The sequence below is a fragment of the Hemitrygon akajei genome, chromosome 22 (genome assembly GCF_048418815.1).
Source record: "Hemitrygon akajei chromosome 22, sHemAka1.3, whole genome shotgun sequence".
In the NCBI taxonomy this organism is placed as follows: domain Eukaryota; kingdom Metazoa; phylum Chordata; class Chondrichthyes; order Myliobatiformes; family Dasyatidae; genus Hemitrygon; species Hemitrygon akajei.
In genome coordinates, this window is record NC_133145.1 from 60,837,538 (window position 1) to 60,862,061 (window position 24,524).

General features: G+C 40.1%; 1 protein-coding gene across 2 annotated transcripts in view; it reads left to right on the top strand.

Moving 5' to 3' along the window:
- The window catches only part of cep112 (centrosomal protein 112), a 531,702-nt gene that overhangs the window by 135,573 nt on the left and 371,605 nt on the right, over positions 1–24,524 (top strand). For both annotated transcript variants that reach the window (XM_073026401.1, XM_073026402.1), the window contains exons 7-8: positions 1,794–1,841; positions 2,831–2,908. In XM_073026401.1, the coding sequence (XP_072882502.1) occupies positions 1,794–1,841; positions 2,831–2,908 (126 nt within the window). The remainder of the gene's footprint in view (positions 1–1,793; positions 1,842–2,830; positions 2,909–24,524) is intronic.

Here is a 24,524-nt window from a genome sequence, read left to right on the forward strand (position 1 = left end):
GATTAGGAGATTGAGTAGGTATTTGATTGAAATGTACAAGATTCAGAATGGTCTTGAAAGGGTGAATACAGAAAAGATTATTCTGTTTGTGGGAGAATCTAGAAATGGTGTCACTCTTTAAAAGGAAAGGGATGAGATGAAACTTTTCCTTTCAGCAGATCATGAGAACATTACTCCTCAATGAGAGGTGGAATTAGTCTTTGCATAATTTAAAGGCATAAATGGATACTGCATACTTTTAATTAGCAAACATGGGAAAGTAGGTATGCAGAAATGTGGTGTTGAGGCCATAAACAGATCAGCTGTGATCTTCTTAAGTAGCAAAGCATGCCTGAGGAACTGAATGGCCTACTCCTGTGCATAATATGTATGTTTATGTTAAATAGTTCCACAGCTGTTGATTATCTTACCATGTCTGAGCAGATATGAATGTGCAAGCCCAGACAGTCATAGAGGTCACTGCTATCTCCAAGCAATATTGGTTGAAGAACATTCCAGAAAGACTTGTTGGAGAACAAACAGACTTGAGAAGAATGGCTAATTTACCACAGTCATATAATGTCAATAACTTAGGGCCAGTGAAAACAAAATATTGAGGAACTTCTTTTAGCTGAGCTGAAAGGTTGAGTGAACCAACAAAATAACCAGGTACAGTTCCTATAAAAGTATTCATCTCCCCGGAGGTTTTCATGTTTAATTGTCTTATATTAAATCACAGTGAAGTCAGTTGCAAGAAGGTTCTGTGGTCTGATGAAACCAAGACTGAGCTTTCTGGCCATCAGACTAAACACTATGTTTGGCATAAACTTCACATAATCAAAAACGCACCATCCCTGCCGTGAGCATGGTGATGGCTGTATCATGCTGTGGGGACGCTTTACTGCAGCAGGCCCTGGAAGGCTTGTAGAGGGTAAAATGAATGTAGCAAAATACAGGGAAATCCTGGAAGAAAACCTGATGCAGTCTGCAAGACAACTGACTTGGCTGAAGATTTGTTTTCCAGCAAGACAATGACCCAAGCATAAAGCCAAAGCTACACAGGAATGGCTTAAAAACAACAAGTTAATGTCCTGGAGTGGCCAAGTCAGAGTCCAGACTTCAATCCAATTGAGAATTTGTGGCTGGACTTGAAAAGGGCTGTTCACTATTGATCCCCATGCAATCTGGCAAAGCTTGAGCAGTTTTGTAAAGAAGAATGAGGAATGTTTGCAGTGTCCAGATGTGCAATGCTGATAGAGACTGACCCACACAGACTCGAGGCTGTAACTGCTGTCAAAGATGCATCTGCTTAAGTACTGACTTGAAGGGGGTGAATACTTATGCAATCACTTATTTTGTGTTTTATATTTGTAATTAATTTAGATCACTTTGTAGAAATCTGTTTTCGCTTTGACATGAAAGAGCCTTTTTCTGTTGATCGGTGTCAAAAAAGCCAAATTAAATTCACTGTGATTAAATGTTGTGAAACAATAAAACATGAAAACTTCCAGGGGGGTGGGGGCAAGTGAATACTTTCTGTAGGCACTGTAAATTTCACTTTGGTTAGAATATGAAGATAATCATTTCATGTTTTGTTATCATTATGGATTTCTTGGGGCTATTTAGATTTTATTATCTTTATTTTTTTATTTTGGGAAGGATTTGAATAATAAACTCAATATGTTGGGACAACTCCAAAATCAAATGAGACTAATAACAAGCAAATTGCACTGTTGGTATCCTTTCCTTTGAAGTTAGTTGAAAATGAGAGCTCTGTACTTGGTAACAACTTTGGCATCCTTTTTGTTTTCCAGATTGAAAACCCCAGATACTTGCGAGAGAAACCAATACCTCTGTCTCCGGTAGGTGTTTAATTCTCAAGTGATCATGGATAGGGAGGTTGAGGAAACAACTGCGGTAAAATTGATAACCTGCTGTCTGAATATTTGGATATACTGACTGGCAACCATCACCACGTGATGTTTACGTGCTCCTCTCCACTTACCAGTACGCTGATTCCCATACTCCCTTTCCATTCTCTGGTGCCCCAGTTCCCACACTCCCTTTCTGTTTTCTGATGTTCCCACAGGAAGCACTGCCTCAGAACAGAAGATTGTCCCTGTAGAACTAAGGAGGAATTTCTTTAGCCAGGGGGTGTGGAATCTGTGGAAATTTTTTGGCACTGACAGCTGTGGAGGCCAAGTCGTTGGGTATATTTAAAAAGGAGGTTGTAAAGTTTTAAAGTAAGGATGTCAAAGGTTATGGGGAGAAGGCAGGTGAATGGGTTTGAGAAGGAAGATAAATCAGCTATGATGGAATGGCGGAATAGATTTGATGGGCTGAATGGATTAATTCTGCTTTCATGTCTTACGGTCTCACTGGTTCTCACTCTTGTTTTCCACATACAGGGTCCTAGTTCCCATTCACTGGTTCCTGTGATCCTTTTCCACTCACTTGGGCACTGAGTGCGACACTCCCTTCCCACTCACCAGACCCTGGTTTCTACACTCCCTTTTCTCTCTCTGGTTTCCATATTCCCTTTCCAATCAGTAGTGATCCAGTTTTTGTGCTGCCTTTAACCTCACTTGCTTCACTGGAAAATTAATTATAATACTGTGCAATATCTGAAAACAGTGAAATAAAAATATATTGGAGTATCAATAGAAATAATATCTAATAGGCTAGAGAAACTGCTAATCTAGCTCAACTACAGTACCAAGACTGTTAGATTATCAGATTTTTACATATTGGAAACCAGCCTTATGAAATTTACCCTCCTGAAGACTCCATTCCCCTCCATTGCCACTATCTTTTTAATGAACTCAATGTTTTTTCTGTTTTTTCTCTGCAGATTTTACCAAAAGCAAACCAAGGAAATATTAGCACATTCTGCACTGATCAAACTCTAATTCGAATGCATGAGAAAGAGGTGAGAATATATATGTGGTGAATATATATTCAGCAAATGATTATCATTGTTTAAGAGCAGACTGAGATATAATACTGTTCGGTTGGCATGTCCACTTCATCCTAATAGCAGGATTGTTGTATAGTGGTTATGTTAATATTTTATAGCACCATTTATAACATTAGGGTTCAATTCCCACTGCATTCTGTCAAGAACTTGTACATCTTTCCGTGACCGTGTGGGTGCTCTGGTTTTCTCCCGCATTCCAAAGATGTATAGGATGTAATATTGAGACTTTATAAAGCAGTGGTGAGACCTCAAGGCGTATTGTGAGCAGTTTTGGGCCCCTCATCTGAGAAAGGATGTGCTGGAACTGGAGAGGGTTCAAAGGAGGTTCACAAAAATGATTCCAGGATTGAATGGCTTGTCATACGAAGAGTGTTTGATGGCTCCAGGTCTGTATTCACTGGAATTCAGAAGAATGAAGGGTGACCTAAATTAAACCTAATTTTAAATGGTGAAAGACCTTGATAGGGTGGATGTGAAGAGAATGTTTATTTTGGTGGGAGAGTCTAATACCAGAGGACACAGCATCAGAATAGAGAGGTGTCCTTTTAGGACGGAGATAAGACCCTAAGACGTAGGAGCAGAATTAAGCCTTTCAGCCCTCGAGTCTGCTCCACTATTCCATCATGGCTGATCCTGGATCCCACTCAACGCCATACTCCTGCCTTCTCACCATATCCTTTGATACCCTGAACAATCAGGAGACTAACAGATTCCACTTTAAATATACCCAGGGACTTGGCCTCCACCGCAGTTTTGGCAGAGCATTCCACAAATTCACTACTTGTTGGTTAAAAAAATCCCCCTTATCTCTGATGTAAAAGGCTACCCCTGAATTTTGAGGCTTTGCTCTCTATTTCTGGATCCCTCACCATAGGAAACGTCCTCTCCACATCTATCTTATCTAGTCCTTTCAACATTTAGTAGGTTTTAATGAGATCCCTCTGCATTTTTCCAATTTCCAAGTGATGCCGAATTTTTTTTAGCTGGAGAGGAGTGAATCAGAATCAGAATCAGGTTTATTATCACCAGCATGTGATGTGAAATTTGTTAACTTGGCAGCAGCTAAGTTCAGTTCAATGCAATACAATACATAATCTAGCAGAAAGAGAAAAATATAATAATAAATAAAATAAATATAATAATAAACAAGTAAATCAATTATGTATATTGAATAGATTATTTAAAAATGTACAAAAACAGAAATACTGTATATTAAAAAGTGAGATAGTGTCCAAAGCTTCAAAGTCCATTTAGGAATTGGATGGCAGAGGGGAAGAAGATGTTCCTGAATCGCTGAGTGTGTGCCTTCAGGCTTCTGTATCTCCTACCTGATGGTAACAGTGAGAAAAGTGCATGCCCTGTGTAATGGATGCTTCCTTTCTGAGACACCATTTCCTAAAGTACCATTCCTAGGTACTTTGTAGGCTAGTGCCCAAGATGGAGCTGACTAGATTTACAACTTTCTGCAGCTTCTTTCGGTCCTCTGCAGTAGCCCCTCCATACCAGATAGTGATGCAGCCTGTCAGAATGCTCTCCACGGTACAACTATAGAAGTTTTTGTTGATATGGCAAATTGCTTCAAACTCTTAATGAAGTATAGTCGCTGCCTTCTTTATGACTGCATCAATATGTTGGGACCAGGTTAGATCCTCAGAGATCTTGACACCCAGGAACTTGAGGCTGCTCACCCTCTCCACTTCTGATCCCTCTGTGAGGATTGGTATGTGTTCCTTCATCTTACCCTTCCTGAAGTCCACAATCAGCTCTTTCGTCTTACTGACGTTGAGTGCCAGGTTGTTCCTGCAGCACCATTCCACTAGTTGGCATATCTCACTCCTGTACACCCTCTCATCACTGCCTGAGATTTTACCAACAATGGTTGTATTGTCAGCAAATTTGTAGGTGGTATTTGAGCTATGCCTAGCCACACAGAATTTTTTTTGCCACAGGCAGAATTTTTTTTGTCACACATTATTTTATTTGCCGCAGGCAGCTGTGGAGGCCAAGTCATTGGTGTATTTAAGGCAGAGGTTGGTAGGTTGATCAGAGATTGAAGGACGTTCTTTTAGAACTGAGATACGGAGAGATTACTTTAGTCAGAGGGTGGTAAATCAGTGGAATTTGTTGCCACCCGCAGCTGTGGAGGCCAAGTCATTGGGTGTATTTAAGGTAGAGATAGATAGGTTCTTAATTAGCCAGGGCATCAAAGGGCACGGGGTGAAAGCAGGGGAGTGGGGATGACTGGAGAATTGGATCAGCTCATGATTGAATGGCAGAGCAGACTTGATGGACCGAGTGGCCTACTTCTGCTTCTATATCTTATGGTCTTATATTCTTGATTGGTCACGGCATGAAGGGATACGGGGAAAAGGCAAGAGATTGGGGCTGAGAGGAAAAATGGATCAGCCATGATGGAATGGCAGAACAGGAGTGATGGCCAAATAGCTTAATTCTGCTCCTATATCTCATGGTCTTATGCTTTAGACTTGGGTTAATAAGTTGTGGCATTCTAAGTTGGTGCCAGAAGCTTGGCGATATTTGTGGGCTGATTCCAGCACACTCTTGATGCAAATTACACATTTTGCTGTATGTTTTGATGTTTTGATGTACATGTGACAAATAAAACTTCTGTATGAAGCATTGTTCTTTTTTTAGGTATCATCAATGCCTCATGAGAAAAGGAAATAAAACAGACCACTTAAGACAGGAAACTTCATGGATTTGTTTAATATTGTGGGATTGTCATTTATCACTTAATAACGAGGAAGAATTAGCCAGTCTTACTTGATTGTAGTATGAGGCATGATCACTGGTTTCTACAAGCCAGTTCTGAATATTAACAAGTGAGGTGATTACCCTCATGTTTCAATGTTTATTAATAATTTTGTTTAATAATGAAATTATTCAACAGTGTGCTGCTATGAAGGTGTTAAAGGTGAGTGGTGGATGTATTGGTTCAGAATTATGTTTGCTGTGATTTATGTCATTGCCTTTTTTTCTTATTTTAAAACGGAAAGCAGGTTGCAGTGAGCATAATCGTATGTCAGAGGGCATGCAAAATCTGAGAAAGGCTCCACTTCCTTGCTGCTGTTGCCCCACCTCCTGTCACCATGATACTTTACTCCCTTTGATCAAGAGCCTGTGGATCTCAGTGTTGCTTCTGTCTTCCATACCCTGACCTGCTTCCTGTGGAGAATGTCACAGTACAGATTCTGTTTGTACTCTGTATGCATGTAGAGCTGTAGAGCCACCCACCACTGTAGGTGATATTCTTTTTAAATACTTCTGGATAAATCCAGTCCAGCATATGTCTTGCTCCTGCTTGTTTGGATACTTTGTGATGAATGGAAGCATAATTCTTCAATGTGCTGCAGAAATTTTTCACTAATGTGAGTTAAGAGGAACATGTGCTTATAGCTAATACATCTTATTGTTGATTCAGAAAATTCCCAAAGAATTTAGCATGAATTATTTTGGGAATGTAGTTACTATGATTCAGGAAAACCGAGGGCTCTGCTCCTGATTATTGGGGGACATCTGTGACCCAATGGTCTTTCAATAAATGCAGAATTCTGCACTGTTAGTGTATTGAGAGGCGAAGTGATACCATAAGTTTTTAAAGCAAAGCTCAGAAGTTTGTTTCCAGTATAGAAACCAATTCAACATGTTTGCAAGCTCTCACTATATTTTGTTTTACACTCCTTACTAAAATATCAAGTTCATTGTTATATCAATCCACTGTCAACATTTTCTGATATTAAAGTGCTGGATATTCTCAGCAAGTCAGGCAGAATCTACAGGGGCAAACAAAATGATGGCTGCAGCCAGCTAGTTGAAATAATTGTTTCTCTGCACAATCTGCTTATCTTGCAGCGTGTTTTCATATTTACTGAGTGCATCTTGAACCTTTGCAATATTTTAGTTTTTAAATGACATGCTGTAAAGAATGATGAAATAGGCTTACTCCATTAATCCTTACCTTTGCTAGCAGCTTATTCACTAAAACTGCTCTTGTCTTTCTTGGTGGTAGAGGTCTCAGAGAGCTGAGTTGCTTTTTACCAACAATATATTCATAGCGAAATACAGCAGGGATACAGGTCCTTCAGTCCATACAGTCCACAGTGCCCACTGTTGTGAGAAGAATGTTCAGTTTACACTCTTGTCGACTGGCCGGCTGGTGGCGTAGTGGCATCAGCGCTGGACTTTGGAGCAAAGGCACCCGAGTTCAAATCCAGCTGGCTCCCTTGCACGCTTTCCATCCATGCTGGGTTGAGTGTTGAGCTAGCCTCGTAAAAGCAAGAAAGCCTGCTCAAAAAACGCCGTCACGATGGCGTCCAGATGACTCCACTCAGAGTTAAGGGCCTTCTTCTTCTTCTTCTTCTTCTTCTCTTGTTGACTGATTAAACTAGTTACAGTGTTTTGCATGACACCAAGTTTATCAAAAATTGTTGCAGCTTACATCCACCAAAGCGGTGTAATGAGTATTAACTTACACCTCTAACTTGACTTGTATGTTTATTGGAGAGGGAGAGTGAGTGTGTGCTTATGTTTTTTTTTTGTCTTTGCAGAGGTTGAAGGTTAGGCACACATTACAGAAGTACCTAACTTCTGTAGCCACAATATGTATCAGCTGTTTCAATCAATTGTCCTTATGACAATGACAGGAAATTCAGTGGCGATGCTTACATTATTGTTGTTTGAAAGTTTGTGGCTCTAATTCTGCTTGTCTGAAATGGTTAAAACTTGCCATTTACTTTAAATAGATGTTCCCAATCACCTCAAGCTTCAAAGTCACCTATATCTTATAGGCTGCATTGTTACTGGAGGTCTTATGAAAAATAATGAAGTCATTAACAGCTCACCTTGTGACCTTATGAAGAAGAGAAAGATATATTAGAAAAGCAACTGAAGTACTTCCTAAGGAACTCCTATTGTGATGTTCTAGGCCCAGCAAATGTCTCTAATCAGTAGCATTGTCTTTTGTGGCAGGAATTACTCTACAAAACTGTGACCTAATTTCAATGTTATAGGACTCTTTTCTGTCCTGGTCAAATGTCAACTTGAAGTCAAAACTATTCTTGGTCTCTCTAGTGTTTGGCTTTTACAGTTTCCCATTTGTTATCATACTGTTCATCTAACTTTTTAACTAACTACGGAAGTTTTATGACTGGGTATTCAAATCTAACCATGCTATCCTTTGGCCTTAACAGTCGCATACTTACAGATACAGCTTGCAATGTTTCAACAGTAAAACCAACCATCTTCCTCAGGCACAAGTTAGTCAAATGACAAACCCCCTGGAGACGCCCTCCAGTTAGAACAGTTATTGTGCCATACAATGGCAGCTCAGCTGAAAAACTAAGATAGATTTGCCTAAAAAATGGTGTCCAGTTAATAGCAAAAAGTGAGGACACAATTAAAAAAAGGCTAAGCAATGTGGTACCTAGAAGACCTAAAGAACTGTGTAAGGGAGTTGTGTACCCCATAGCTCTATCACCATGCTCTATCACCTCTATCAAATATACATTGTGAGACTGGCTATTGAAAACCAGGATAACAGAACATATGAGTGCCTTAAAGAACTTGAGAGCAGAAGTGGGTGGGATCGCTGAACACTGCCTATCATGCTCATGTAGATCAAGGTGTGAGGAGGCGAACATCCTTGGCAAGGAAGAGAATGCCTACAAGAGAAAGATTAGGAAATGACTAGAGATGGAACATGTGGGGAACCTAAATATAGGCTCTAAGAAGGTGGAGTTAAGTCCAGTCTGGGACCACCCATTCCTAAAGAGAGTTTGGCCTAAAAAATTGACCAAACAGAACAAGGCCAATTCAAACTAACCAATCAAGAATAGGCAATTCACATCCAGCCATTCCGATTGAGCATTAAACCCCACCATGCTCTGCTCACTCAAGATGGTAAGTAAGGAGGTGTCTCGAGGGGAAATTGTCATTTGACTAATTTGTGCTTGACAAAGCCGGTGGGTTTACTGTTGAAACGATGCAATCAGTATCTCTAAGTATGTAACTGTTAAGGCCAAAGGATAGTATGGATAGACATTTAGCTTTTTGCCATATATTGTTTTCTGGAACTAAGTCAGCTGACAGATGTATGTGTTGGGGAGCACTTCGGGTCCAGTGATCACAATAGCATTAGCTTCAATATAATTATGGAGAAGGACAGGACTGGACCTAGAGTTGAGATTTTTGATTGGAGAAAGGCTAACTTTGAGGAGATGCGCAGGGATTTAGAGAGAGTGGATTGGGTCAAGTTGTTTTATGGGAAGGATGTAATAGAGAAATGGAGGTCATTTAAGGGTGAAATTATGAGGGTACAGAATCTTTATGTTCCTGTTCGGTTGAAAGGAAAGGTTAAAGGTTTGAAAGCGCCATGGTTTTCAAGGGATATTAGAAACTTGGTTCGAAAAAAGAGGGATGTCTACAATAGATATAGGCAGCATGGAGTAAAGGAATTGCTCGAGGAATATAAAGAATGTAAAAGGAAACTTAAGAAAGAGATTAGAAAAGCTAAAAGAAGTTACGAGTTTGGTTTGGCAAATAAGGTGGAAGTAAATCCGAAAGGCTTCTACAGTTATATTAAAAGCAAGAGGATAGTGAGGGATAAAATTGGTCCGTTAGAGAATCAGGGTGGTCAGCTATGTGTGGAGCCGAGGGAGATGGGAGAGATTTTGAACGATTTCTTCTCTTCGGTATTCACTAAGGAGAAGGATATTGAATAGTGTAAGGTGTGGGAAACAGATAAGGAAGTTATGGAACCTATGACAATTAAAGAGGTGGAAGTACTGGCGCTTTTAAGAAATTTAAAAGTGGATAAATCTCCAGGTCCTGACCGGATATTCCCCAGGACCTTGAGGGAAGTTTGTGTAGAGATAGCAGGAGCTCTGACGGAGATCTTTCAGATGTCATTAGAAACGGGGATTGTGCCGGAGGATTGGCGTATTGCTCATGTGGTTCCATTGTTTAAAAAGGGTTCTAGAAGTAAGCCTGGCAATTATAGACCTGTCAGTTTGACATCAGTGGTGGGTAAATTAATGGAAAGTATTCTTAGAGATAGTATTTATAATTATCTGGATAGACAGGATCTGATTAGGAGTAGCCAGCATGGATTTGTGCGTGGAAGGTCATGTTTGACAAACCTTATTGAATTTTTTGAAGTAGTTACGAGGAATGTTGACGAGGGTAAGGCAGTGGATGTAGTCTATATGGACTTCAGCAAGGCCTTTGACAAAGTTCCACATGGAAGGTTAGTTAAGAAGGTTCAGTCGTTAGGTATTAATGTTGGAGTAATAAAATGGATTCAACAGTGGCTAGATGGGAGATGCCAGAGAGTAGTGGTGGATAATTGTTTATCGGGATGGAGGCCGGTGACTAGCGGGGTGCCTCAGGGATCTGTTTTGGGCCCAATGTTGTTTGTAATATACATAAATGATCTGGATGATGGGGTGGTAAATTGGATTAGTAAGTATGCTGATGATACTAAGGTAGGAGGTGTTGTGGATAATGAGGTGGGTTTTCAAAGCTTGCAGGGAGATTTATGCCGGTTAGAAGAGTGGGCTGAACGTTGGCAGATGGAGTTTAATGCTGAGAAGTGTGAGGTTCTACATTTTGGCAGGAATAATCCAAATAGAACATACAGGGTAAATGGTAGGGCATTGAGGAATGCAGTGGAACAGAGAGATCTAGGAATAACAGTGCATAGTTCCCTGAAGGTGGAGTCTCATGTAGATAGGGTGGTGAAGAAGGCTTTTGGAACGCTGGCCTTTATAAATCAGAGCATTGAGTACAGAAGTTGGGATGTAATGTTAAAATTGTACAAGGCATTGGTAAGGCCAAATTTGGAATATTGTGTACAGTTCTGGTCACCGAATTATAGGAAAGATATCAATAAATTAGAGAGAGTGCAGAGACGATTTACTAGGATGTTACCTGGGTTTCAGCACTTAAGTTACAGAGAAAGGTTGAACAAGTTAGGTCTCTATTCATTGGAGCGTAGAAGGTTGAGGGGGGATTTGATCGAGGTATTTAAAATGTTGAGAGGGATAGATAGAGTTGACGTGAATAGGCTGTTTCCATTCAGAGTAGGGGAGATTCAAACGAGAGGACATGATTTGAGAGTTAGGGGGCAAAAGTTTAAGGGAAACACGAGGGGGTATTTCTTTACTCAGAGAGTGATAGCTGTGTGGAATGAGCTTCCTGTAGAAGTAGTAGAGGCCAGTTCAGTTGTGTCATTTAAGGTAAAATTGGATAGGTATATGGACAGGAAAGGAGTGGAGGGTTATGGGCTGAGTGCGGGTAGGTGGGACTAGGTGAGATTAAGAGTTCAGCATGGACTAGGAGGGCCGGAATGGCCTGTTTTCCGTGCTGTGATTGTTATATGGTTATATGGTTATAAATCAAAGAAAGATGATTATTCCTTTTGCCATAATTTGAAGGAAACTTAAACAATGATTCCAGCAGGAAATTTTATTGTATACTGTACTTGCAAATGGTAGCAGAATGTTGTTCTAGTGGCCTTACTGAATTCTCCAGATTGATGGATTCAAGTTCAACAAGGGTGGTTGGGCAGTTTCACCTCAATAAATTAACTACAGTAACAAACCTACAGTATCAAAACAATGACCAGATTGTCATAAATGCCTTACCGATGTACCTTAGGGAATGAAATCTATTTTGTCTACCTTTTCTGCACTATTTAACTCCAGGTTCTTCAGCTGTATGTTATAGAGTTATGGAGTAATACAGAATTATAGAGTAAACAGGCCCTTCGGTCCACCTTGTCCTTGTTGACTAAAGTGCCAACCTAAGAACATAAGATGTAAGAACAGAATTAGGACATTTGGCCTATAGAGTTTGCTCTGCTATTCCATCATGACTGATTTATTATCCTTCTCAACCCCATTCTCCTTACTAATCAAGAACCTATTAACCTATGCTTCCTCTACATGAAGTTCACAATCAATTCCTTAGTCTTAGTGACATTGCGTACAAGATTGTTTTTGTGACTCCACTCAACCAATCGATCTATCTCATTCCTGTATGCCTCTTCATCACCACCTGAGATTCTGCCAACATGTGATTCATGTGCATATCTCTTCTGCCCCATAACTTGAGGATTTTATGCTGTCCTTGCCATCCTATTGTGAAAGGATAGCTTTAAGGGGATATAGTCTATCTCAAATGTTTTCTGCACCTTCTCTGGGCTATTTTATCAGTGGTAGGCCAGATGTAGGCAGAATTCAAGATTGTTTAATGTCATTATCAGAACTTCAGTACAGTATAAAGAGAATGAAATAATTGTTACTCTGGATCTGATGCAGCAAAAAAAATACAATAAAGAATGCAATAATAAAAAAATACATAAATAAGATAGCTTCTATGCATTAGATTGATCGTATTCCATAAAATGATATGTGTCCAGTATCACCAAACAAACAACACACCATCAAAACAAACAAATGAAAATTGCAATACAAGCATTTGTGGTTTCCATCATGCTTTTTGTGTTATTAGATGTTCATGGGCTGTAAATTGCTTTGTCTCACATCTGTTATACATTTGTTGGTCCTTATTAAAAGCAGTATTTTCAAAAGCTGCAAAAGTTCTGTCACAGAGATGAAAAATACGTTTGAACAGCATGTAATAACTGATTAAAAGTTCACTGTTATAGTTTTAATGCAAGCTGATCCATTTCAGCTCAGTACAATAATGTTAAGGTTCTCTTTTTTTTGGTCGTTTTGTGCTTGTCTAAATGAAAGGTGGCATTTAGGCAAACAGACAATATATTACACTCAGCCTGCATTTCTAAAAGAGAGTATGCATGTATCAGGACCAGATGGAGATTTAGAACTCCTGGTATTCTGCAACAGAAACAAGACATGATCCAACACAAGAGACCGTAATCCCAGCATTTATAACACCATATCCAAGAAAGGCGAGAGAAAGAAAATAGGGAACTCCAGGTCAATTAACTTCTCTGGAAAATGATGTAATAAATGATTAAGTAAGCAATAACAGCATGTTTTGAAAATTATGGAAATCAAAAACAAAACTTCAGCTACTAGAAATTTGAAATGAACACAGAAATGCTGAAAGGTCTCAGTATCAGGCTGCATCAGTGGAAAGAGAAATAGTTAGTGAAGGGTCTCAACCTGAAGTGTTAACTGTTCCTCTCCCCACAGGGATGCAGGCAGATTAAATACATCAACAGGAAGGAGGCAGATGGACCATAATGTGAAGAAATTTAAGATTATTCACTTTGTTAGAAAAAATAGAAAAGCACAATGGCTTAGAATTTACCTCAGAAGGTATTGGTGCAGCGTGGAGAGCTTGTGCCAGCTTTATGCATGTTATGGGGACCTCTGGAAGAATATTTAATCACAGATGAGGCAGGAGGAATGATGTGCAACTGAAGGGCCTTCAGTGCTTCAATGTGGAATGAGCAGCCAAACAGCTAGGAATTGCTTACAGTATTGGGGAGCAATGGTTAGTCTGCGCCGCTGTAAAAAAAATTCCAGGGAAAATTGACCACTGTCTCCAAGTTGAAGGATTGTGTCAATAGATAGATAGATAGATAGATAGATAGATACTTTATTCATCCCCATGGGGAAATTCAACTTTTTTCCAATGTCCCATACACTTGTTGTAGCAAAACTAATTACATACAATACTTAACTCAGTAAAAAAAATATGATATGCATCTAAATCACTATCTCAAAAAGCATTAATAATAGCTTTTAAAAAGTTCTTAAGTCCTGGCGGTAGAATTGTAAAGCCTAATGGCATTGGGGAGTATTGACCTCTTCATCCTGTCTGAGGAGCATTGCATCGATAGTAATCTGTCGCTGAAACTGCTTCTCTGTCTCTGGATGGTGCTATGTAGAGGATGTTCAGAGTTTTCCATAATTGACCGTAGCCTACTCAGCGCCCTTCGCTCAGCTACCGATGTTAAACTCTCCAGTACTTTGCCCACGACAGAGCCCGCCTTCCTTACCAGCTTATTAAGACGTGAGGCGTCCCTCTTCTTAATGCTTCCTCCCCAACATGCCACCACAAAGAAGAGGGCGCTCTCCACAACTGACCTATAGAACATCTTCAGCATCTCACTACAGACATTGAATGATGCCAACCTTCTAAGGAAGTACAGTCGACTCTGTGCCTTCCTGCACAAGGCATCTGTGTTGGCAGTCCAGTCTAGCTTCTCGTCTAACTGTACTCCCAGATATGATGTATTGAAGTATTTATTTTCCTTCTCACTTCTGCTTATGTCTGTTTCTTGTCCATAGCTTCTGCTGCTTGTGAGTGAGCAGTCCCTCTCAAGTCTTTTACATACATTGCTATTCCAAGCTGTTCCCTAGCTTGGAATAATTTTCCATAATGTTAGCTGCCACAATGGATTTATGTCTTTTCACCATAAGTCATTTCAGAACTTTCCTCTGGGTTACAGTAGATATGTTTTGCATTTTTATATCATCCTAAAATGTGGGGAAAAGAGTCTGAATGTTCTTGAATGGCAGTTGAGTTGCAGATTATGATGTGGTTAAGTTTAGTGTTTGTCCTGATAGGTGTCATGCTATAATTTAATTTGTTCAATTCAAGAGCTCCAAAATCATTTGGAAGTCATCTCCCATCCACATTAATATATGGACAGTGCATTCAATTGTAGGCTGATTATTGGAGATTATGTAAAAGAAGTGAAAGTATATTGAAGTCTGATAATTGACTGTACTGTTTGTAACAGATACTTTTCAGAGTTATTGGAATAGGAATGAACTTGATTTGGTGACACTTTCCTATTAATGGGCTTACATCTACCTTTCATTATCTTTATTCATTGCATGTTTGAAAAGATCTTGAATATTCCTGAAAGTGCTAATTTTTGTCCTCACCTACCACCCCACCAGCCTCCGGATCCAGCCTATTATCCTCCGCAGCTTGCGCCACCTTCAACAGGACCCCACCACTAAGCACATCTTTCCCACTCTACCCCTCTCTGCTTTTCGCAGGGATCGTTCCCTCTGCGACTGCCTGGTCCACACGTCCCTCCCCACAGATCTCCCACCTGGCATTTACCCCTGCAAGCGTAAGTGCTACACCTGTCCCTACACCTCCTCTCTTACCACCATTCAGGGCCCGAAACAGTTCTTCCAGGTGAGGCAACACTTCACTTGTGAGTCTGTTGGGGTCATCTATTGCATCCAGTGCTCCCGGTGCGGCCTTCTCTACATCGGCGAGACCCGATGCAGATTTGGGCACTGCTTCATCGAGCACCTCCACAATAGACAATAGACAAGATCTCCCTGTTGCCACCCACTTCAACACTGCTTCACATTCCCATTTGGATATGTCCATACATGGCCTCCTCTACTGCCATGATGAGGCCAAACTCAGGTTGGAGGAGCAACACCTCATATACCGTCTGGGTAGTCTCCATCCCCTTGGCATGAACATTGAATTCTCCAACTTCCAGTAATTCTCTCCCTCTCCCTCCTCCCATCCCAGTTTCACTCTGCCTCCTCCTCCAGCCGCCTATCACCTCTCTCATGATTCTGCCTTCTTCTACTACCCATAGTGCTTTCCCCTTACATTCCTTCTTCACCTTTCCTGACTATCCCCTCCCTGCTTCCCCTCCCCCACCCCTTGATCTTTCCTCATTGGTTTTTCACCTGGCACCTTCCACCTTTCCCCCACCTTCTTTATAGGGTCCCTGCCCCTCCCTCTCCAGTCCTGACAAAGGGTCTTGGCCCGAAACGTTGACTGCTCGCTTCCACGGATGCTGCCCGACCTGCTGAGTTCCTCCAGCGTGTTGTACGTGTTGCATTTTTATTGCTTTATTCCTGCTATTTCACAGCATCTTCCAGGCAGATATTCTGCATGGGTGTGAATGTTCTGAGTAGGACATGCTGAATAGGATCTTGCTGGAGACTACTCAGAACTACTTGGGTCAACAGAACAAAACATGTTCAGCTTTCTTCAGCAGAGACTTGAGATATACCATAGGTAGTTCACAACCTTACTTGAGTGATAACTCCCAAATCTGGCCTCTGATGACCAAAATAAAAATGAAGCAACAGATTGCCACCATTGGACTGGTGGAGAAGACTCAATGAGCCAAATGCCTAAATCTGCTTCTATGACTTATGGTCTTATGTTTAAGGTGGGGGATGATAGCTTTTTTATTAAATCAGGGTTTCAAAGGTTACAGCGAGTAGGCAGGAGAATGGGATTCAGAGGGTTAATAAATCAGCTACAATGGAATGGCAGAGCAGACTTGATGGGCCAAAAGGCCTGGATCTCCCCCTACATCTTACACTTATATTTGCACGTTTCTGTCCAATTCATATTACCTTTCTTTCATCATCATTGGAAAAATTTTGGAACTTTTGGACTAAATGGGTACCTTCATCACCAAAGATTGCTATGTTCAATAAGACACCTCACCACAAGCCAAATGATGCTAAATATTGACTTTACCAGCAATAGCTAATCCCATCCAAAACTAGAAAAATAAATCTTTTGTTGTTATTGTATCCCTCCTCCCCATCTGACATGTCTGTACATGGCCTCCTCTTCTGCCACGATGAGGCCACTCTCAGGGTGGAGGAGCAACACTTCATATTGCATTTAGGTAGCCTCTAACCTGATGGTATGAACATTGATTTCACCTTACGATTATTATTTTTTTCCTTTTTCTTTTCCCCTCTCCTTCTATTCCTCATTCTGGCCTCTTACCTTTTCTGCTCACCTGCCTATCACCTCCCCCTGGTGCCCCTCCTTCTTCCCTTTATTCTGTAGTTCATTCTCCTCTCCTATCAAATTCCTTCATCTCCATTACTTTTCCCTCCACCTGGCTTCACTTATCATCTTCTAGCTGGTCCTCCTTCCCCTCCCCCTACCTTTTTATTCTGGCATCTTTCCCCTTCCTTTCCCGTCCTGATGAAGGGTCTCAGCCTGAAACGTCAACTGTTTATTTAATTTCTTAGATGATGCCTGACCTGCTGAGTTCCTCCAACATTTTGAGTGCATTTCTCTGGATTTCCAGAATCTGCAGAATCTTTAATGTTGTACTTAGCATTAGTTTTTGTTCTTAAATTATTCTGTATTTCTTCCTGCTTTTGCACCTGTGGTGTGCCGCTTTTCCTATTGGACGTGATCTTTGTGTAGTAGGTTATGATTTAGGACTATTTGTGTTATTTTGTATTGACAATCTGTTTTTGGTGTGCAATTGATTGGAGCTTGTGCAGCTCATGATACACTGCAGTAAAGAGCAAGTGGGGCACATTGAGCATGAAGCACAAAGCTCATTGTAATCATGCTTGCTACAAAGCCACAAGCTCTAATTAATGTAGTTAAGATCTAAAACAATTTACAGCTGCCATTCAGTAGATATGAAAATTACTACTCCGCTTAAGTAAATGAACAGGACCCGGAGGGCACAGCATATTATAAATAAAACAGTCGTGGTCACTGGAGAAAAAGCAACTAATATAGAAGTTGTTTTAAATTATTTATTTGGGAATGAGATTAAATTTCTGCATACTAAAATTTGCATGCAGAATATGTTATTATCTTTCTGCTTCCCTACCTCTCTCTCAGCTTCTGATTGTGGTCATCTGAAAGAAAGGGAACTGCCTGCTTTTGAGGTTAATGTGTGTATTTTCAGATTTGTGGTGATGATGAATTACCCGATGCCTGTTCAAAATCTAGAAGTAGTTTTGATTAACATGAGAGTTTGTGCAGATGCTGGGAATCCAGAGTAGCACTCACAAAATGCTGGAGGAACTCTGCAGGTCAGGCGGCATCTATGGAGGTGAATAGAGTCGATGTTTTAGGCCGAGACCCTCATCAGGATGGTCCCGATGAGGGGTCTCAATTGGAAGGACCGACTGCTATTCATTTCTATAGATGCTGTCTGACTTCCTGAGATGCTCCAGCATTTTGTGCATGTTACACTAAATAATTTTGGTTGTTAGAATATTGTGGGGTTGTTTAACATTTTGTCGCTAGCTTTATAAAATTCCCTTGAATACTCTTGATATGCAAGGCAGTTACAGAAAGTTTCTTTTTTTTTCTTTAAAAATTTTTTTTTATTAGTTTTTCAAAACATTTTACAAATTAAAAACCCCAAATCCCAATGAGGAGCATTAATACAGTGCAAAATTAAGCATACAATAACAATATGCTACAAAGGAAGAGAATTTAACAAAAAAGCACCTAAATTAAAGACAAGTGAGCTTAGTGTCCTCCCCAAGCCCCACAACACAAGAAAAAAAAACAACAACTCCAGACCGACCACAACACAATATAAAGAGTATAGGTCAGGACAGTCAAACTCCCAGACTGTGAATACACTTAGCAACAGAGGATAATAATGTCTACTACCAGAAAAAAAAAGGGGAGCTGAAAGCAAGGGACCGAAAAGAAGAAAAAAAAAGAAAAAAAAAACCCTAGTCAAGAGGAAGGTTATGAAAGTACTCGATAAAAGGTCCCCAGACCTTATGGAACTTTAGATCCGAATTAAGAACTGAATAATGAATTTTTTCGAGGTCCAAGCAGGCCATAATATCATTAAGCCATTGCGCATGAGTGGGCGGGGCAACATCTCTCCATCTAAGGAGGATCAAGCGTCTAGCCAGGAGAGAGGCAAAGGATAGTATTCGGCATTTGGTCGGACCCAGACATAAATCTGTCTCGCCCTAAAAACCGAACAGAGCAATTAAGGGGTTTGGTTCTAGGTGCTGATTCAGAATACCCGATAATGTAGTGAAGACATATTTCCAGAATTTCTCCAAGCTAGGACAGAGCCAGTACATATGGATGAGAGAGGCCACGCCCCTCTTGCATTTATCACAGAGCGGACTAATGCCAGGGTAGAATCGAGATAGTTTAGATTTAGACATATGGGCTCTATGAACAATCTTAAACTGTAAAAGGCAATGGCGAGCACAAAGAGAGGTTGAGTTAACCGATTTGAGAATTGAGTCCCAGCTCTCCTCGGATAAGGAGATATTTAAATCCTGCTCCCAGGCCATTTTAATTTTATCCACAGGGGCCCGTCGTAAGGCTGCTAGTTTATCTCAGATAATTGATATTAAACCTTTACCTAGTGGATTAATGGAAAGAAATAGGTCCATAGCATTTTTCGCAGGCATTTCAGGAAAGTTAGGAATTAAAGGAGCAATAAAGTGTCGGATTTGGAGATATCTGAAAAAGTGAGCGTTAGGCAGGTTGAACTTAACGGAGAGCTGCTGAAAAGAAGCGAAGCGATTATCAATGAAGAGATCTTCAAAATGTCTAATGCCCTTCCTATACCAAACATGGAATGCTGAATCGTACGTAGTAGGTAAAAAAAGGTGATTATGTGCAACAGGGCTAGAAACGGAAAACCCCTGGAAACCATAGCATTTCCTGAACTGAGCCCATATACGCAAAGTGTGTCTAACAAGAGGATTAGCTATTGATCTGGGCAGACTGCTAGGGAGTGCAGAGCCAAGAAGTGCAGATATAGATAATTCTTTAGTGGAGCTCAACTCCATTGCCACCCAGTTAGGGCACTCGGGTTGACCGTGGAAGAAAGACCAGAAGGTAGCACAACGTATATTAGCTGCCCAATAATATAAGCGAAAGTTAGGTAAAGCCATGCCACCCTCTTTTTTAGATTTTTGGAGGTGGATTTTATTAATTCTAGAGCGCTTATTCTGCCACAGATATGACAAAATAATAGAGTCTAAGGAATCAAAAAAAGATTTAGGAATAAAAATTGGGATAGATTGAAATAAGTATAAAAATTTGGGGAGAACATACATTTTAACAACATTAATACAACCTACCAAAGACATAGATAGAGGTGACCATTGTACCAGACTCTGTTTTATAGCATATGAAAGATTGACAAAGTTTTCACGAAAGAGATCTTTAAGCTTCCTTGTGACTGTAATTCCAAGATAAGTAAATTGATTATGGACTACTTTAAAAGGGAGATCACGAAATATTAGTTCTTGTGCTTCTTTATTAATTGGGAAAAGTTCACTCTTATGTAAATTGAGTTTATAGCCAGAGATCTGGCTAAACTGGTCAAGAAGTGAAAACATTAGAGGTAAGGATGTAGACAGATTTGAGAGAAAGAGTAATAAGTCATCAGCATAGAGAGAAACTTTATGCTCAACACCCCCTCTCCAAATCCCGGTCAATTCAGGACAGTTTCGAAATGCTATCGCCAGAGGTTCTATAGCCAAATCAAAGAGAAAGGAACTTAAGGGGCATCCCTGACGGGTGCCACGTTTGAGATTAAATACTTGGGATTTCTGAAAATTAGTTAAAACAGAAGCAGTAGGACACAGGTACAGCAATTGGGTCCAAGAGATGAAACTTTGGCCGAGGTCAAATTTTTCTAAGACTGCAAAAAGGTAGTTCTACTCTATACGATCAAATGCTTTCTCCGCATCAAGGGAAATAACACATTCAGGAGTCCCAGTTGGAGCTGAGTATAAAATATTAAATAGACGCCGAATGTTAAAAAAAGGGAGACGGTTTTTAATAAAGCCTGCTTGGTCATCAGAGATAATGGAGGGAATAACGGTTTCTAATCTATGAGCCAACACTTTAGCTAAGATCTTTACATCAACATTGAGCAGAGAGATCGGCCTGTACGAGGAACACTCTGTTGGGTCTTTGCCCTTTTTTAAAAGAAGAATAATAGATGCCTCATTGAAAGAGGGTGGCAATTTGCCGTATTTAAACGAGTCAGATAATACTGAAAGTAACTGAGGAGAAAGAAGTGAAGAGAATGATTTATAAAATTCTACAGGGAACCCATCAGGTCCAGGAGATTTCCCTGAGGACAGTGCAGAAATTGCAAAAGATATTTCTTCTGATGATATAGGCGCATTGAGTTTGGCTTTGAAATCAGATGAAAGTGAGGGGATATTCAGATTCTGTAAAAATTGATCAACAGAGATATTGTCATTCAGAGATTCAGAGGAATAAAGCCGAGAATAAAAAATTTTAAATGCGTCATTAATTTCGAAATGATCCGATGTAAAGTCTCCGTTCTCCTTCCGGATCTTTGTAATATGTTGTTTGGCTTTGGAACGCCTCAGCTGATTGGCTAGGAATTTACCAGACTTATCCCCATGAATATAAAAGCGACTCTTGCTTTCGAGAAGTTGGCGTTCGACAGGTTGAGTGGACAGAAGGTTAAATTTAGTTTGGAGTTCAATGCGCTTCTTGTATAATTCAGGGTTCTTAGTTTGGGCATATATTTGATCCAAATCTTTAATCTGGTTAATAAGGTCTGCTCGATCTGCACGGGATCTTCTGTTGAGATTTGCTGTGTAAGAGATTATTTGACCCCTCAGATATGCTTTCATGGCATCCCAGACAATTTGGGATGGCACTTCAGGTGATGTATTAGTGTTAAAATAAAAGGTTATCTGATCCTTAATAAATTTTACGAAATCATCATCTGATAATAAAGTTGAATCAAACTGCCAGTGTTTATTCCTCTGAGGGAGACCAGGAAAGTTCAGAGAGAGGGTAATTGGGGCATGGTCAGAAATCAGTATACTCTGATAGTCACAAGAGTGGGCAAATGGAATAAGTTGGTTATCGAGTAAGAAATAGTCAATTCTAGTGAAGGTATGGTGAACATGTGAGAAAAAAGAATAATCTCTCTCCGTAGGATGGAGGAAACGCCATATATCAGAGATACCAAAATTAGAGAGAAATGATTGAATAGCTAAGGCAGATTTAGTAGGTGATCTGGTAACAGAGGACGATCGATCCAGTTTAGGATCCAACCAACAGTTGAAGTCACCACCCAGTATAAGAGAGTATGAGTTTAAGTCTGGTAGTGAGGAAAAAAACCGTTCAAAGAAGTTAACATCATCAAAGTTGGGGGCATACAGGTATGCTAGTGCAACTTTAGTGTTATATAGTTTACCAGAAACAATAATAAAACGGCCATTTGTATCAGATGTTTTATTATGGAGTTCAAAAGGAATATTTGAGTTAATAAGAATGGAGACTCCCCTAGCTTTAGCAGCAAAGGATGAATGAAAATGCTGACCCGCCCACTTTGACAGAAGCCGGGAGTTATCAAAACAACGAATATGAGTTTCTTGAAGGAAAGCAATGTCAGCTTTGAGTTGTTTGATATGTGAGAATACCTTCCTCCTTTTAACAGGGTGATTCAATCCCTTTACATTCCAGCTCACGAATTTAAGTGCACTAGCCATTATCAATTACTAATGCATAAAAGGCAGCAGGCATATAAAAAGTCAAGCAGTACAATAGCAGTCTGGGAGCAGGGATGTAAACATAGATTCGTAAAGTCAAAACATATACATGTCCTGAGCAATAAAGAGAAACAATAAATACAGTGAGTGATGTTGGAACTGGAAAACCCACTCCATCCGCACAACCCAAAACTAGACGGCTACCAAAACAAGTAGCTAGCTCTACCAAAAAAATTAACCCAAATACAACTTCCAGATCTGTGTCATTAACAACAGTTCCGTATAAATACTATAGCAAATAGTAACTAGTTTATGCACTAGAAAACATAACTACAGATTAGAACAACTTAATACAGAGAAAATCGGAAGAAAACCAAAACTAACCTACCCGCGAAAAATTATAGAAGAATAAAATAAGAGAAAGGGGAAAAAAAGGTAAGAAAGAAAAAGAAAAAAGAAGAGGAAGGGGAAAATTATAAATTCAAGACGAGTATTTATCAACCATTTACAGAGAGGAGAGAAAAAAATTCAGAGATTAGAAAAAAGGGGTGAAGAAAAGAAAAAAAAAGATAAAATAAATAAATATTTAAAAAAGGAAAAATAAATCAGCAATTAAACTGTGAACCAATAAACAGGGAGGCCTTCACTAAAGACTTCGAACCTCCAAAACAAGTTAGAGTTAGTTGTAGAACTCTGTAGATAAAGTTATACAAGAATAAAAATAGATTACACACACACCAAATCCCGGGAGAGATTGTCAACAGCCCTTAGAGTTTCAATGAATAACGTCTGAGTGATTCAAGTGAAGTCTGAGTCCAGAAAAAGTAATTTTACTACGAGGAGTACTTATCCACCATTTTAGGAGGTCCGATCAGATTCCGAAGATGTCTGGATAGCCGGAAGACTTGCCACAAATGCTTCAGCTTCCTTCGCTGATTTGAACCACTTGTATTTTCCGGTATTAAGCTTGATTCGTAGATTGGCAGGATTGCGAAGAGAAGGTTTGAAACCACGATCAAAAAGCACTTTCATTGCGCCTTTAAACTCAGCGCGCATCTTTAAGGTCTGGGGTGCAAAATCTTCCACAAAGCGAATGATTGTATCCTGGAAAGGAAAAGACCCCCTGCGACGTGCCTCTACAATCAGACTGTGTTTTACCTGGTATTGATGGAAACACAAGATTACTGGTCGCGGACGGGAGCCCAGAATTCCGGGGGGAACGTAAACTCTGTGTGCCCGTTCGAGCTCGGGCGGGTTTGGAAGCAAATCTTTCCCGAATATTTCACAGAGAAACTCGGCGAAAAACTTCACGGTTGATCCCTGTTCGGTCGCCTCTGGCAATCCAAGAATTCTGAGGTTGCAGCGTCTACTGCGATTTTCGAGATCCACCATTTTGGAAAGGAGTTTGTTACATTTTTCCTCTAAGCTGGAACAGAGAGTCTCCAAGTATCGAACATGGCTTTCTAAATCTTCAGAAGTCGAATCGATGCGAGATAAGTGTTAAGCATGTTTGTCCACTTTATCGTTGATCCGATCCAGTTTGTCTTCTAACTGTTTGAAAGCGGTTTTAAATTCCTTTAAAATTTCGTCTCGGAGCTTTCCGAGCGCAACCAGGGTCTCGTCCGAGGGAGTCATAGCTTCTTTTCTCCCGGATTTAGAACTCTTGCTAGACGTTGTAAGTTAGGTATATTCACAGGCAAGTAAGAGATACCGAAAAAATTCCTAACTAAGGTTTAAAAAATGGAGACATTTAGTGCAAATATAGCGACAGTAACGGAACAAAAGTTCGGAGCAGCTAAACAATCGCCATCTTACCGGAAGTCCAGAAAGTTTCTTTGGAAAAGGTAGGATATAATCTGTTGAAGGACTTGACATTATTCATGTAGGTGTTCTCTGGCACTTTCACTTAAAAGGAGCAAAAGTTTGTTCGCTTAAATCAAGTAGTGAACCACATCACATGGATAGCTGTAAAGAATGTCTGGTACATCAGTTGAAGATTAAATGCCTTACCAAACTAGTATACACGTTGTTAATTCATGCATCCTCAGCACAGTTGGATGGTTGGCAATATTCTTCTCAAAATAAAACTTTAATATAAAATAGATAAACGGGGAAAATCTACAGGTGCTGGAAATCCAAGCAATACACACAAAATGCTGGAGGAACTCAGCAGGCCAGTCAGCATCTATGGAAAAGAGTACACTCGATGTTTTGGGCCAAGACCCTTCAGTAGGGCTGGAGAAAAAAAAGCTGAGCAGTAGTTTAAAAAGTTGGGGGGAGGGGAGAGAGAAACACAAGGTGATAGGTGAAACCTG